We start from the raw sequence: 14,757 nt of genomic DNA on the forward strand, positions 1-14,757 counted from the left end.
TAGAACTAATATTATATCTTGTTAAGGTGACCAGAGAGAATCAAGTGGGAGTGAGTGAAAGGATCCAGCATAGGGGCATTTTGGGTCAATTTTGGATGATATAGATTTCTTTTGTGTGGTGCAGAATGGTGCTTTAGCAGAAGCAATAAGAATATGGAAGCGTAATTTTGACAAGGAGTTTGAAGGAGTTGAAGAGTGTCCCATTTGTTACAGTGTCATCCACACAGTCAACCACAGCATTCCTCGCTTGGCTTGCAAGACCTGCAAGCACAAGTTCCATTCAGCCTGTCTTTATAAATGGTTCTCCACTTCACATAAATCAACTTGCCCTCTGTGCCAGTCTCCATTTTAACCCTGGATTTCAACTGGGCCACTAGTTTTGAAGATAATTCTTGCATCAGCTGCCCAATAATGGAGCTCAGGTACACAATCAGACATTTAAAGCCGCCTCGTTGGCTGTGCTAACAGTTGAACGCCATAAAAGAAGAGGGGTTGAACATAATTACAAACTCTCCCCTTTGGCACAACACAGCGGATTAGGATACGGTTTTCACTTCAAATAATGTTCGACTATTTATAGTACTTATTTTCCCCAAGTATAATATAGGCTGGGTAGAGTGAGCTTTCTTAATTTTTGGATTTGTATATAATTTATCTTTTAGGTTTAGTGCAATAGTTTCAAGCTCTTGAAGTTGGAATGCTAAAGTTTTGTATGTCTACCAATTTTATTAGTTTACTCTGATTCTACGATTCATTTGTCCAATGAGATGTGAGCCTGTAATTTTGTGTTTCGTTGGTCTACGGGTGGACGTTGATGGTGACGGGGAGGTGAAATGCAATCTTAGTTCAAAGTCGAATATTAAAATATTGAGATTGATAGTATATTTGAGTTGAAATGGATTAAAGGGGTTTTAGGATCTACAATGGGGAATTTATAGTGCGAATTTACTTGAGATACCTATATTTGCATTGACTGTTTAAAATGCAGCCAGAAAAATCTTTTAACAATTGATATTGACGATTCAGAATTAGTCTAGCAGTCAATGGCTCATGCAATGGTAGAACTATCATTTTTGTCCAGCGGTACCATAACGAAATTGAAAACATTTTTGTCCGTGCAAAAACTTGCACCATTATGTATCTGGCAACATTTCTCATGGTGGAATTTAAAATACAATTCGGACATTACTGCTAAATTGGTGGCCAAGAGGGCAGCATCTAAGCTTTTCCTCTAAACAGAGATAACACCTTATTGAACAATGTATTTAAATAAATATATTATAAAAAAAAAAAAAGAACAAAAAGGATCATAAGTGTAGAGAAGTGTAAAAATTGTGCCTTGTAAAGGGTTAATTCTCCAATGGGTCGCTAAAATTACAAATACAAACACTGGACTCGGTACCATGTCTGCAGCTGCAGTAAATGTGTTGAACTGAGCCTGAGAGCAGAGGGTGGAGAAAATTTGGGACATTGGTGTCACCGCATCAACGGTACCAGCCACCGCATTTCCGCTCCATTCCCATTCGACAAATAGTATATCTTTTTCCAGGCATCCTCTGTGAAGGCTTCACGGCGTATTAGTCTTTGTCTGTCAAGAAAACGACAAACAACTAGCTCAGCAAAGCATACTAGAGTTTATCCTCCAACTAGAATCACAAACTTAACAACCACACAGTGGTACGTGAGCTAATAATTGTCCTTGCGGAGGAATTGATACTTGAAGCAGGCAACGTTAAATTTCAGACTAAATCGTGACAAGTGACATTCATGTTACAGAACTTTTAGTTCCAATTCAAAAGTCCCTCAAGTGTACTGAATGTTGTTCATAGAAAAGTCTTAACATAAAAGATCAGACTACATTATCAGACAGCCAATAGATTTAAGTGACAGCCACTTTGACCCTCACAGTTAACAGTGCCCCTCTCAACTGGAAAATACGTACCTAATCTATTGGCCAAGGAAACTCTCATCTGAAGCAACAGAATCTCCAGGGGATTGATAGAACTCTTGATATTTTGTTTTTGTTTCTTCCAGGAGCATTTTATACTCTTCCTATTCCAACTATTAACTAAGCCATTTATTGCAGTAGGAGAAACTTTTTGTAGTGCCCTTTACTTTAGTCCCTTGTATATTTCCCTTTTCCCAATGAAATGTTCTTGTTTCTTGTAATACAAGCTATTATCTGGATTGCAGCAACAAATTAGCATTGTGAATTATGCTACGCCTTAAATGATTTGTAAGACAACAAGTCTCGGAAGAAAATGAGTTCATAAACTGCCTTTTGGGAGGTCGATTTTTTCTCTAGTAGGAAACAATACAAGTATATAGCGCCAGAAAGATGCCTCCACCCACCATGCATGCAGAGATGGGTATTCAACTGAAAATGGAGAAAATCGTGATCACTTGTTTTTTCCATTGTTCTCTGGCTAAGGAGTGTACCTGGACGGTTTCCAATCGGTAATAGGTTGCTTCCTTGTCGATAGGAGTCTTGAAAACTAGTTGTGGTCCTAAGGGAAGGGAATATTGTCAACAAGCCTAGTTCATTCTAGTATACATCAAGTCAAGTTCCAGATTTTCTATTTTATGAGATTTGAGAAGTTCGAAATAAGAAAATTTTTAGGAATCTAGGATATAGGTGGAGAGACGGGACTGCAGTGAGCAAAACAATCTAACAGCTAACTCTTTCTGTAAGTTACCATCACCTCTATTAGAGTCGATGAAAGGAGGTTTTCTTTTTCAAATACTCTGATAGACCCAATTACCCAAGTTTATACATGTAAGAAATTAGGAGGGGAAGGGACACGTAATATGTAAGGGGCGTGTGCTATGCTGATCTTGTGGGCCTAAGGGAAGGGAATATTGTTAGTTAGAGGGAGGGGAGTGACGTGAGTTTTTGGGGCTGGTTAAATACCTGTTTTGTGGTTCGGAAGGCAGACTTTTAGCATCTTTTCTGTAAGAATCATATTTTGAGTGCTTTTGGGGGGACTGGGGAGTGAGGATCTCCAAACTCCCTTTGTTTCCTTGTTTTCATAAATAAATGTGGGTTTTACCATACTCTATCTCCTCTAATATCCAAGTCAGGGTCTTATTTGAAATCCTTGACTAACCAAAGCTTTTGTAGGATTCTTTTCTCTCTTTCTATAACATTCTTAATTCTTTCAATGAAATTAGTTTCTTTTCAAAATAACCAGACAAGCGTACCTAAGGTAATAGTGGAAAACAGAAGCTGCTTCATCAAGACTGTAGCGAGGGAAATTCACACGGGCATCTAGAGGAACATCCGGCAAGTCTTGACGCAGCTTTCCTACAGCAGTTGAATGAGAGAAAGCACCCACCATCATGTCGTCATGCATCATAGACCTAAAAGCTTTTACCTGTGAAAAAATTGTAATTCTTATCATTAATTGGAAAAAATATCCAAGCTAGAAGAGGATTGAAGCCCCAATACCTCGAACCCTTTTGTTTTTGTACAATCTAGGACCTATCAGATTTGAAATCAAATTGAATTGTAGGTTTCCAAAAGAAAACTAATCTAAATGATACATAGGAAAGAAACGATAGAAAAAGTCTAATTTGGAAGATAGATAAAACATTGTTGAAACAAGAAGTGAAACTGTGACTAATAAATACTCCAAGAGAGTTACATAACAAAAGAGAACAATAATTCCTAAGACTAACCATAATAATTCTTTACTTGTATTCACAAAACATCGTTGATTTAATCATTCTTTCAACTTTAGTTTCTTATTTGGCAATTGGACCAAATCATTCTATTTGTGATATTGTTTTTTAGTCCCTGAACAATTTTTTTTTTTTTTTGGATAAGGAACATTTCATCGATGAGATGAAATTCTAAAAAGGGAGTTATCCAAAAGAATTTAAAAAAAAAAAAACTTTGGGCAATAGGAGATGAAAGACTATAACTGCAAAAATATGATGAAAAATTTACACAAAGTGAGAGCCAAAAAGGATCAAGTATTAAAAAAAACAATCAAAGCATCTCTCTTATATCTTTGAAGATAAGGGAGTTGCTTTATTCCCCAAACAATTGGAACAGGAGAAATAAATAAATAAAAAAATGTGGGACATGAGATTTATAGCAAAATTAAATTTTATAGGCAAAGGAATCAAAACTACAAAGGTTATAAAAAATGGAAGTACAGGAGCTGGCTAATTTAACTGTCGGGAAAAACTGTCTAATTCAAACTAAATTAGAACCCATGGACCCAATTCTCATAATAAAAAAGTATAACATTCTTCGTTCAATGTGAAAGGAGTCTGAGTTGAAGGCTAAAATTGCAGTCTACCTAAGATTTTCAGGGAAGAATGTTTGTTTTCCATCATAAAAAGGTAGGGAAATATTTCACATTTAATGTTTTATTTTCCCTGTTTCGAGATAGAAGGTGGACCAGTTCCATTGTGAAACTTAAACGCAGGAGGTAGTTTAGCTGGCATAAAGTATGAAGATGTTTACCTAAGAAAAAGGAACAGAAACCCGACAAGATATTCCACGAACTTCCAATGCATTGCAAGAAATAGAAGTGAGTTGAACATAATAAAACGAATCCAACCAAGTTGTTTGTACTAACCATTGCAAGTTCTCTAGCATGTATGGTTCGAGTAGAACGTACAGTCACTGGTTCTTCATACTCACTGAATGTAAACCAGTTGTTATACTGGACAAGTAACAGCAACAAATAAGCAATCTTAATAATTATTATTGCCATTGAAGTTAACTTTGAAAGGTCCAACTCATCCAAGAAACTGAATGTTAGAAATCAATGAAGGGACAGATGCAGACTTGTGACTCACTTGATCAATAGCAATTAGCACAGGAATATCTTTCACAAGGGATAATTCTTTTCTTAAACGAATTACCACCCCAACCGCCGCATGGGTGTGCTTGATTCCAGTATCAATCAAGTCATATAAAGTTGAACCCTCAGGCATCGTCATGGAATCAGCACCTTTCATCATGCCAACACCAACACCCTCTCCCAATGGTATAGGTTCAGATATTTGACATGGCAATTGTCTTAAGCGGGTTTCATTGTACTTCAGAAAATCCTGGTCAAAACCAACCCGCCAAAGAAAAATGAATAAGTCAACTGTTTCAGATTTACATATTATCCTCAGTCCTCACATGATCTCCTGAAAGCTTATCACAAAATAGCTAACAATATGCACGAAACATTTCCCAGTCAGCTACCATAAAGAATCATGATCACGAGAGATCACTTCCCTTGTAAAGATTTTCAACATGGTGTGTGAGAATTAAAATTTGACAATAGAATTAGAAAACAAATTATTAAACTACATTTGATACACATACAAGGTCCGAGAGTTAAAACGACGAAAAAATAAAGCATGAAATAGCGATCCAAGGAATTCAGAGGTTGGGGAAGAAAACTATTGAAATTCGGGCCTGCATATTCATAACAAATGCACTAGAAGATCCTGAAAAAATGCAAAATTACTTCTATCTAACTCTTAATTAGCAGGAAAAAGTCCTCACTCTCAGAACATCTTCAGCCTGGATGGGTGTGTCCCAAAGTCCTGTTTGAGGGTTTTTAAAGAAGAATCCTCCATGAGTCCACCGACGCCCACTAGGAACATAAAGAACTAGCCAACCTTCATCCCGCGCCCAGTGAACGAGCATGGCGAGCGCAGTACTCTTTCCACAATTAACAGGGCCATCCAATACGATCTGTTTTCTAATTTTTAAACCTGGACATTTGAATAGCAGCACGAAAATACTTAAAAATACATTTATTCGACCAAAGATTCAAGTCCAGTCTCCAGCCTCATTGAGCAATCTCCTTCAGTATAAACAAATAACACGAGAATCATTTCCCTAAACCCCCCTCCCAAAAGAAAATACAGTAGAGAGGAAAAGTAATACCATCCGGTGACCGCAATGATGGATCAACCACACGCCTGAAATTGTCGCGGAGTTCCAAAAAACTTTTCCGCACAAGCACAGCACTTCGCATAGACTCCTCGAACTCCTTGACCATTCCCAAAGGCAACCCCTCCGGCAGTACCTCATTCAGTCCTTCCATACTTCCGAAATTTCGAAAGAAATGAACAAATATTCCAATAAGCATTCACTCATAAACAATGTAGAAAGTATACGTACTTGAATTTGAAATAAGTGCCTGAATCCTTGCGAGTGAGCTGCGAGAGCGAGGATGCGGAGGTGAAGAGAGGGCGGCCATTTGGGCCAACGTCGAGTGAGGGGTCATTTTCCTCGGCAGCAAGACGGCGGGCGCGGGATTTGTCATCGGAAAGCGCCGCATCTAAGTCGTCGGAAGCAGCAGCGGTGGCGGAGGGATCATCGGCGGCTTTGGCGTCGGCATTGGACTTCCCCTTCTTGGTCTTCTTCACGGTGGATTTGGGGGTCTTAGCTGAGTAATTTGATGAAAGCGAAAGGATCGGAGAGGGATTACGATTGCAGAGATGGTGTTTCGAGGCTGCCGCCGCTGCCCTGAGAACTGAACGCAACATTTTCCGTTAGTCGGAGGTGAGAACCAAGAAGAAGAACACGAGGTTTTGGGTTTTTCGGGACTGTGAAGTGTGTATGTTTTAGGGGTAGAATGGTACTTTACAATGTTAGAAAGGCCTCAGCCCAATAAAGTTGGGCTCTAGTAATGGGCCATTAAGCCCAAAATGTGATAACCCAGTGCCCTGCTTGTAGGATGATGATGATGGGTTGTGCTATTTATCTATCTGGCAAATTTTTAATTTTAATTTAGGTTAAAGAAATTTAATCCTTGAGGTTGAACTTGATTTTGTATTAGCTTTAGGTAATAAGTAACATCTCTGATATTTGCCTCTTTGATTCTTTCTTTTTTACATAAGTTGGACTCGGAGCGTTGGAATGCTTGTTTTCGAATTAAAGAAATTGGAGTTTTCCGCTTCTATCTTGTTCGAGGTCTTTCGACTTATAGCTTGTTTATCATTCAACAATCTATATATCATCTCCTAAGCTTCAAAAGATAACCATTTTGATTATTACTATTCTCTTTCCCTTAATATCCATCCTCATAATAATATCTAACTTATAATTCTAGTACTTGCCCACTTTAGCACCTTAATACACATACGAAACCATTTTATTCATCAATTAAACAATTGGTAAAAAAGTAATGCGAAGAACTAAAACGATTATTTTTTAAAATTTGTGGACAAAATAAACATTTCGATAGTTAAGTGAAAAGTAGAATAAATTGAAAGTCTAAGAACTAAACTAAATATTTCCATCTTCTTAGTGAGTTTTTTTTTTTTGCATAATTTGAATTTGTCCATAGATTTCATAATGGTACACTTTTGCCCTCACTATTTAGAAAATACTTCAATTTAGTCCTTGGCTTTAGGTGTTTTGTTAGCCTAACTTAACAGAAAAGAGTTTACATGGTGTTTTTAATAATAAACCTAGCTGACATCATGCTTTTAAAATGAAAGTAATAATTAAAAATAACTATACTACCCAAACTTCAGGCCAAAAAGATAATTTGTCCTAAAAGTTCAAAGGATGAAAATGGAATAACAATAAATGTTAAAAAGTACCATATTTGATTCAATTATTCAAAATTTTTAAATTAAAAAGGCTAAAAATATCAATATTTTTTTTTCTTTTGAAAGTATCTTTAATGTACTAAAAAGAAAAAGGGCTAAAAATATTTTTTGCATTTCTCAAAATCATCTCAAACTCACTCTTCATGTTATCTTTTACTTTTACCAATAGGTTGTAGCCAAAGTCTAGTATTTACCGTGAATATCAAACCTTAGCCTAAGTTCCTTTAATTTCGAAATCTCTTTTTAACTCCTATCTTTTTTAACACAATAATACTTAGGAACAGGAATGAAAAACCCACAAGATACAATTACCCCAATAAAGACGATCTTGATCTTTCTCAATGTCTCTGCCAATACTCGAGCCGCTGCCACAAAAACTACTGCAAAAAACCCCAATTCGACTGCCCCTTAAAATTCTGACGACTACTCCCCACAAAACATAGAGTATGTGAAACCTAAAAATAAAGGTTTGGGCTTTTGGTCCATTATTTGTTTGCACTCATTCCTTTTTATTTATTTATTTTATTTTGTATCCAAAAAATCCCAACAATCTCCCATTTGGAGACAAAATAACAATTTCATCTCCCACTGCATCAATAGTGTTCCATCATCTCGACATCCTCTGTCAAGGCACAGTTCTGACTGCTCTATCAACGAACTGATCCACACTGCTCGACGCTACCCAAGCTCTGTCTGTGATGTGATTGTCCCGAGACTGAGCAATCTTACGTGGTCTTGTCTCCCAGACACTAGAGACACAGCCACGTGCTCCCACTCGATCTAAGTGGTCCCCTTCGCTTCCTTTCTCGATCAAACCCAACGACCTCTAAAGGAAGATTCCCTTGATGACTTGACACTCCCACCCAAGTTTGTTGCCTTTCCAGAGACATTACCCTTGACTTTAGCACCAACTGTAGTCTTCTTCTCAATGCATTATCTCGCCTATGCGACTTCATCAGCTCGCTCATCCGTCTGACAGCTGGGGTATTATACCAACAACCTGTTGAACACTTCACTGAATTGTTCCCCTTACCCTTCCCTCTACTTCCCAGATGTTGTACTTGTTGGGTGTGTTGCCCTAAACTCGTAGTTTGTATTTTGTAAAAACAAATGTATATTTAATAAAGTTTTATTCAATAAATTTGTTGTTGAATCATAGCTTTGCATTGTCCAAAATCCAATAAACTAAACATCCAAGGTTATTTTTTATGTAATCGGGACAGTATATATACTGGGTATATAGTTGATATACGGGGTATATATTTGATATACCCCTGATATATGAATGGATAATGTCCCGTGAATAACCTAAATGGTCTATAGTATATGGATAAGGCTGGGTACCTTATCCTGGCAACACTATGGATATGGCCCGCTCTGTAAAGGTTACAGACGACTCGATCCAGGTCATTCGTGTGGAGACATGCGAGTGTGGGTATCCTTTACAATGAGTTTGTATAAGACCGGACCGCGAAATAGGTAATCTTTAGATGTAATACCGTTAACTAATAGGTTGACATTTCTTAGGATGACCAGACAACTATAGGTTAAAAATAATGTGCATAAGATGTACGTTAAAACTATAGGTTATACGAGAGAAATGTTTTAGAATATGATTCTAATTTTATAATAAATAATTAAGTGTTAATTATTTATGTATATATATATTTATTAATTATTAATTGGATTAATAATTAATTATATTAATTAATTTGATTAATTAATTATATATATATATATATATATTATTATATATATTTTAATTATTATTATATATTATACATATATATATATATTAATATTATTATTAATATTAACTCCCCTGCAAAATTGCAGGGGAGTGGGAGGTGTTGTGACGTGGGGAGTTACCCCACGTCACCCTTCTTCTTCTTCTCCAAGTGTTGGAGAAGGTGAAGAACAGTGGTGACAGAACAGAAGAAAAAAAAAACTCCCAACAATTTCTCTAAAAAATTCTCTCAATTTCTCCCTCTCTTCAATCAAGGTGCTACCACAAGCACGATCCTGAGACCCAAGAGGATAGCGAGGAAGATCCGGTGGTGGTGTTCGATGGGAATTCACTGAAGAAACGTTCTTCAAAGGTTTGGAATTTCCCCTGTATTTTCTTCTTTAAAACTCGTTTTTGTATCCCGAAAATCAGCAACGAAAATCCGTTTCCGCTCCGGGATTCACATCCCTTCAGTACTTGAGTTGATGACAGATTATTCTGATCTGTCCTAGTTGTCAATGCTGTGATTCTTTCAAGTCTCGTCTGAACCATCTGTAGCTACTCTGTGCATTCTATGTCTTTCAGATCCTCTAGGAACCTCAAATTCAGACACATAAACAGAAGTTCTCTTGTGGCCTGTTGCCACCACCTTGGATTCCCTATTGAGCTTCTAGCAACCCCCAACAAACTCACTGCTATAGCCATCATCATCTAACTTCCCTGCAGATAACAAATTAAATCTGAAGCTAGGAATATACCTAACGCCTTGTAGCACCAACTCGGTCCATTCGCTTGTCTTCAAACAAACATCTCCAATTCCTCTCACCTTGGAGATACACTCATTCCCCATCTTCACTGAGCTATAATCACCTACAGCAAGAGATGAGAACCAACGTCTGTCTGAAGCAACATGCGCTGATGCTGCAGTGTCCATTACCCACTAGTTTACAAATATGTTCCTCTGAACACAAGCCAGAAACTCTTCAATCCGTTCTTCTCCTGTTGCAACATTTGCAATATTATTCCCCTTCTCAAAATCTTCTTTGAACTTCATGCAAAAGCGTTTTACGTGTCCCTTCTTGTGGCAGTAATAACACTTCACTTCTCCATTGGAACTTTCACTACTCCTGTTATATCTCTGCTGCCGCTTCCCATTGTAATTCATCTTTGTTTTTCCTTTGTTCTGAACTACCAAAGCTGATTCAACCCCGTTCTTTACCTCCGAAGTAGATGCATACATTTTCCCTAATTTTCTTCGAGCTTCCTCAAATAAGGCGGCATCACAAATAACTGAAAATTTCAAGCTGTTTTCCCCTAGCGAATTTGACATCGCGGTCTTCATCATCTCCCAACTGTCAGGCAAAGATGTCAACAGTCTCATAGCCTTCACTTCTTCCTCAATCTTGACACTCATCCCTTCTAATTTGTTCAAGATATCGATGAGCTTATTAATGTGGGAATTTACTGAGGTTCCCTTATCCATGTGGATATTAAAATACTCCGTCCATAAAAGTATTTTTGTATTGGCAGAAGGTTTTTCATACATGTCTTGCAAGGCCTTCAACAATTCCTTCGTTGTAGTCTCTTTCGCCACCAAACTACAAATATTCATCGACAACTACATTATGATGTTCGCAACGGCCTGCTCATCCATCTCATTCCAATCCTCGTCAATCATCTCCGCTGGTCTATCCACCAAAGTCTTGTGTATCTTCTTGTATGTAAGAATATCCTTACCTGCATCTTCCAAAAACTGAAATTTTCTCCAGTGAACTTCATAACCCTTTTATAATAACGGTGTGAGTGATATTCTCGGATACCAATTAATGGTCGTGTATAATTTTCTCTTCTACAGAAAATATTCACACACAACCACAATATGCAAATAAAAAGAAAACGACACAGCAAAGTTATATTGGTTCACCACTAAGGACTACGTCCAATCTTCCACCCAGATGTGGGTAATTCACTAATATTGTTAAAATGATTGGATACAAAACTCTCCCCAAAATTATCCCTTAAAGGTCCCAACAAAAGCCTCTTATTTTAACACAATAATACTTAGGAACAGGAATGAAAAACACAATAGATCAAGATACAATTACCTTAATAAAAACGATCTTGATCTCTCCCAATGTTTCTACCAATACCCAAGCCACTGCTGCCAAAAACCCTAATTCGGCTGCCCCTTAAAATTCTGACGGCTACTCCCCACAAAACATAAAACTCATATATATATATATATATATATATATATATATATATATATATATATATATATATATATATATGAGTATGAGTATGTAAAACCTAAAAATAAAGGTTTGGGCTTTTGGCCCATTATTTGTTTCCGCTCCTTCCTTTTTATTTATTTATTTTATTTTGTATCCAAAAAATCCCAACATGAACTCTGTATAAGTAATTGGAAATTTATAATATAACCCTTAGATTTATTGATCGATTAAATGAAGTGTAATTTGTACCTAACAATTTTAAAGTGCGGCATGTACTAAATTTAGAGTGTTTTTGTCGCGCTCTCGTTTTAGCTCAAGGCACTCATATATACCGAGGCTTTAGTGATGATGATATAAAACTTAATTTTATTTTTCTTGAACTCCAAAATGTTTGGTAAATGGTCTACCAAGATAAAAATTTTATTTAGGTCTTTTGTTGTTAAACTTTCTTGTTGCATTCAACAATATAAAATTTACATGGCATCCAGTAGACTAATGACTTGAAGTTGCATTATTATGCATGTGTAATTATATTCTAGTACTAATAAATTTGAAATAAGTGCCCACAAATTTTTTTTTGTTAAATACAATACAAAAACACAATAATAATAATTGTAATTAATAGTCAATTTAAGCATAACTCAACTAGTTAAACCATCTATCTCTGATCGATCTTGATCGTGAATTCTAATCTCATCCCATATATTGTATTAAAAAATTTGTAATTAGTACATATATATGAAACTGAATGAACAAAACACAGTAAGAAGCATAATCAAAATAAAGTGTAATAGAAAAATGCATGCATGAGAATTGTGGAAGCTAACGCATCTTCCAACAAACCAATACACATAGAATGAAATAAGTTGGTGTTTTGAGGCCAACAAAATTAAATGGGTCGTAGAGAAAAGAGTATGAAATTTGGTGCCTTGCCTCTTCAAGATGGCCAAGGGCCACACCAAACAAACCAAACCCAATACACATACACATACCATTATATTCTAAAACCCTTTGTACCGACAATCAAGTTCTTGACCCATGAGTCAAAGCAAGCATAGTTTAGCGGTATTGACATATACCTTCAGTTAGGAGGTTGTGAGTTCGATTCTCCACCCCACATATTATATTTAAAAAAAAAAGTTATTGACCCATGATAATCCACGTTCAAATTCTACATTTTATACGTATCACAAACAAATTTGAATTCTCTCTAAATTACCATTTACTAATAGTTTATCCCGATTGTAGATTTCTTGAGTCTCGCGTTGTTTTAATATGTTACCACCATGTAAAGAGGCCAGCAATTTACCCCTTTTTAAGTGGTTGTAAGTTCAAATACTAAAATATCATTAAAAAAAAGTTCGAATACTAATTATTTCATCGACTTAAGCTCTTAGGTTGGATGGTTTGTTTATTCTTCCTTGACCCTGTTTATCTAACATTCCTTAAAAAAAAAAAAAACATTGTACTTTATCCGCTTTTCCTTCTTTTTCTGATCCAATTTTTGTTTTTTCTTGTTATTCATTTTCAGTGTTTAAGAAAAATATAATAAAAGTATTATTTATTATTATTATTATTATTTTACTGGACTTTATTATTTTTTCTTGGTTTATAACAAATACAAGTTTGAATATCTTGTTTTCGAAAAGTTTTTTCTTTTTCAAATAAAATTTCCTTTGTAAAATTTAAAGTTAGCAAATCCATTTTTTATTTCTTTCTTTCCAAATAAAGAAAGAATAACAACAAACGATTACAAAAAAATTATGTTTTTCTCTTTATTTTTAGAAACAAAATGGTAAAATAAAAAATAAAAAATAAAAATGTTACAAAGAAATTATATAATACTTGGTGTTGGAGGTGGTTTTTTACCTCACATGAGGCATATCCTGATCGAAGGAGAGAACTATACGTGACGTTGGATTGATAAAACCAAGTCTCGTCACCTCGGTATTGAGGATCAATATCGAGCCAACACCTGTGATGGCCGAGCTGACCAGGTTTCCTTTAGACCTTCTTCTCTTTCCCCAGTTGATTGAGCTCCGACAGATTCCAGGACAGTACGTCGGGATTCGCGATTACCTTAAAGAATCATTGAGGCCCTATCGAGGATATTGTCGGGACCTCGCCTATAAATAGAAATCATTTGCCTCCATTTCAAGTACACGAACACTATAGCTCTTTGAATACAACTCGGATTCTTCCTGACTTGGGCGTTAGAGTGTTTTCGGTCTTGTAGGTCTCCAGCACTTTCCAGTTCGTCCTGTAAGTCATCTTCCGATCCGAACGGAGGTTCATTTTCGTGATCAAACACTTGGTTAAAGTTCAGCCATGTTAAATTAAAAGTTAAGTTGAATTTAAATCCTATAACTTGGAAGTTAATAAATGAATATTAATATTGTCATGAAAATTATTATATAGTTGTCTATGACCATTTTATCTTTATTACCATATGGTTGTTTAAACAAGCTAGCATGGTAATTGCTTTCAGTTGAGAGAGAGACAAATTTAGTTTAATAGAGAGAGAGAGAGAGCAACTTTAATTTTTGACGAAGGTTTAATTTTATATATGTGTATTATGAACCGAAAGGCAAGCAAGCAAAGACGACAAATAAAAAATCTTAAACAACTGCATTATTGCAAAAGTTGGCACAATTAATAAATGCATTAATTAAATTTCACCGCACCAACTCACACTAAATCAAAAACAAATCTATATCGTTCTTATCTACCTTTTTCTACCTTTTTCTGGTGACCATTACAAGTAAGAGAGAAATGTATAAACAAAAATACAATTTTTTTTTTTTTTTGCTGAAAAAAACTAAATGATTGTCAAATTTTTATTTTCAGTCAACTAAAATAGTACCAGCAAGTACTGGAGGGATGCAAAAAACGAATGGAAGTGAGAGGGGAAGACTATACACGTGCTGTTTCCTAAAAAATACCAATTTATTATCATGTAAAGCTCACATATGGACGAGCTTCTTAGCTCACGTATGGTCGAGTTCCTAAGTTCACTAAGCACGAATTCCTTAGCTCACCTATGGCCGAATTCCTTTGACCATAGGTGAGCTTATGAGCTCGACCACCAGTTGAGCTTAAGATCTCGATAGTAGTTTGACCATATCTCTCTATGTGGTATGTCATATTTTTACTTCCAACAATAATAAATAGAAAATGTGTCACGTATTTAACATGACAACAGTTTGTAATAGCATACAT

At 36.0% G+C, this 14,757-nt stretch overlaps 2 protein-coding genes across 5 annotated transcripts in view; one reads left to right on the forward strand and one right to left on the reverse strand.

Moving 5' to 3' along the window:
* The window catches only part of LOC111022033 (HEAT/U-box domain-containing protein), a 30,097-nt gene extending 29,347 nt beyond the window's left edge, over positions 1-750 (forward strand). For all 3 annotated transcript variants that reach the window (XM_022299187.2, XM_022299188.2, XM_022299189.2), the window contains one exon: positions 125-750. In XM_022299187.2, coding sequence (XP_022154879.1) covers positions 125-352 — 228 coding nt within the window. In that variant the 3' untranslated portion in view covers positions 353-750. The remainder of the gene's footprint in view (positions 1-124) is intronic.
* Positions 751-1,048: 298 nt separating this feature from the next.
* On the reverse strand, positions 1,049-6,565 carry LOC111022041 (mitochondrial 28S ribosomal protein S29-like protein). Of its 2 annotated transcripts, XM_022299204.2 has the most exons (7): positions 6,140-6,561; positions 5,903-6,063; positions 5,516-5,727; positions 4,813-5,067; positions 4,590-4,676; positions 3,202-3,374; positions 1,049-1,588 (listed from the first exon to the last, which is right to left on the reverse strand). In XM_022299204.2, the coding sequence occupies exons 1-7, from the start codon at positions 6,505-6,507 to the stop codon at positions 1,477-1,479; spliced, it is 1,368 nt and encodes a 455-aa protein (XP_022154896.1). In that variant the 5' UTR covers positions 6,508-6,561; the 3' UTR covers positions 1,049-1,476. The 2 variants fall into 2 exon arrangements, with proteins under 2 accessions (XP_022154896.1, XP_087977952.1); XM_088121826.1 differs by lacking the exon at positions 1,049-1,588 and having other exon boundaries at positions 4,475-4,676; positions 6,140-6,565.
* Positions 6,566-14,757: the final 8,192 nt, after the last annotated feature.

The sequence above is a fragment of the Momordica charantia genome, assembly GCF_013281855.1.
Source record: "Momordica charantia cultivar OHB3-1 chromosome 3 unlocalized genomic scaffold, Mcharantia_2.0 BLBB01000003.1, whole genome shotgun sequence".
NCBI lineage: Eukaryota > Viridiplantae > Streptophyta > Magnoliopsida > Cucurbitales > Cucurbitaceae > Momordica > Momordica charantia.

Excerpts from the sequence above, each read along its gene's own strand:
- LOC111022041 (XM_022299204.2), bottom strand. The coding sequence starts at position 6,507 with ATGTTGCGTTCAGTTCTCAGGGCAGCGGCGGCAGCCTCGAAACACCAT. Across the intron at positions 5,728-5,902 it reads ATCATTGCGGTCACCGGATG|GTTTAAAAATTAGAAAACAG; the intron begins GTATTACTTTTC and ends TCAAATGTCCAG. Across the intron at positions 3,375-4,589 it reads ATGCTAGAGAACTTGCAATG|GTAAAAGCTTTTAGGTCTAT; the intron begins GTTAGTACAAAC and ends ATTTTTTCACAG.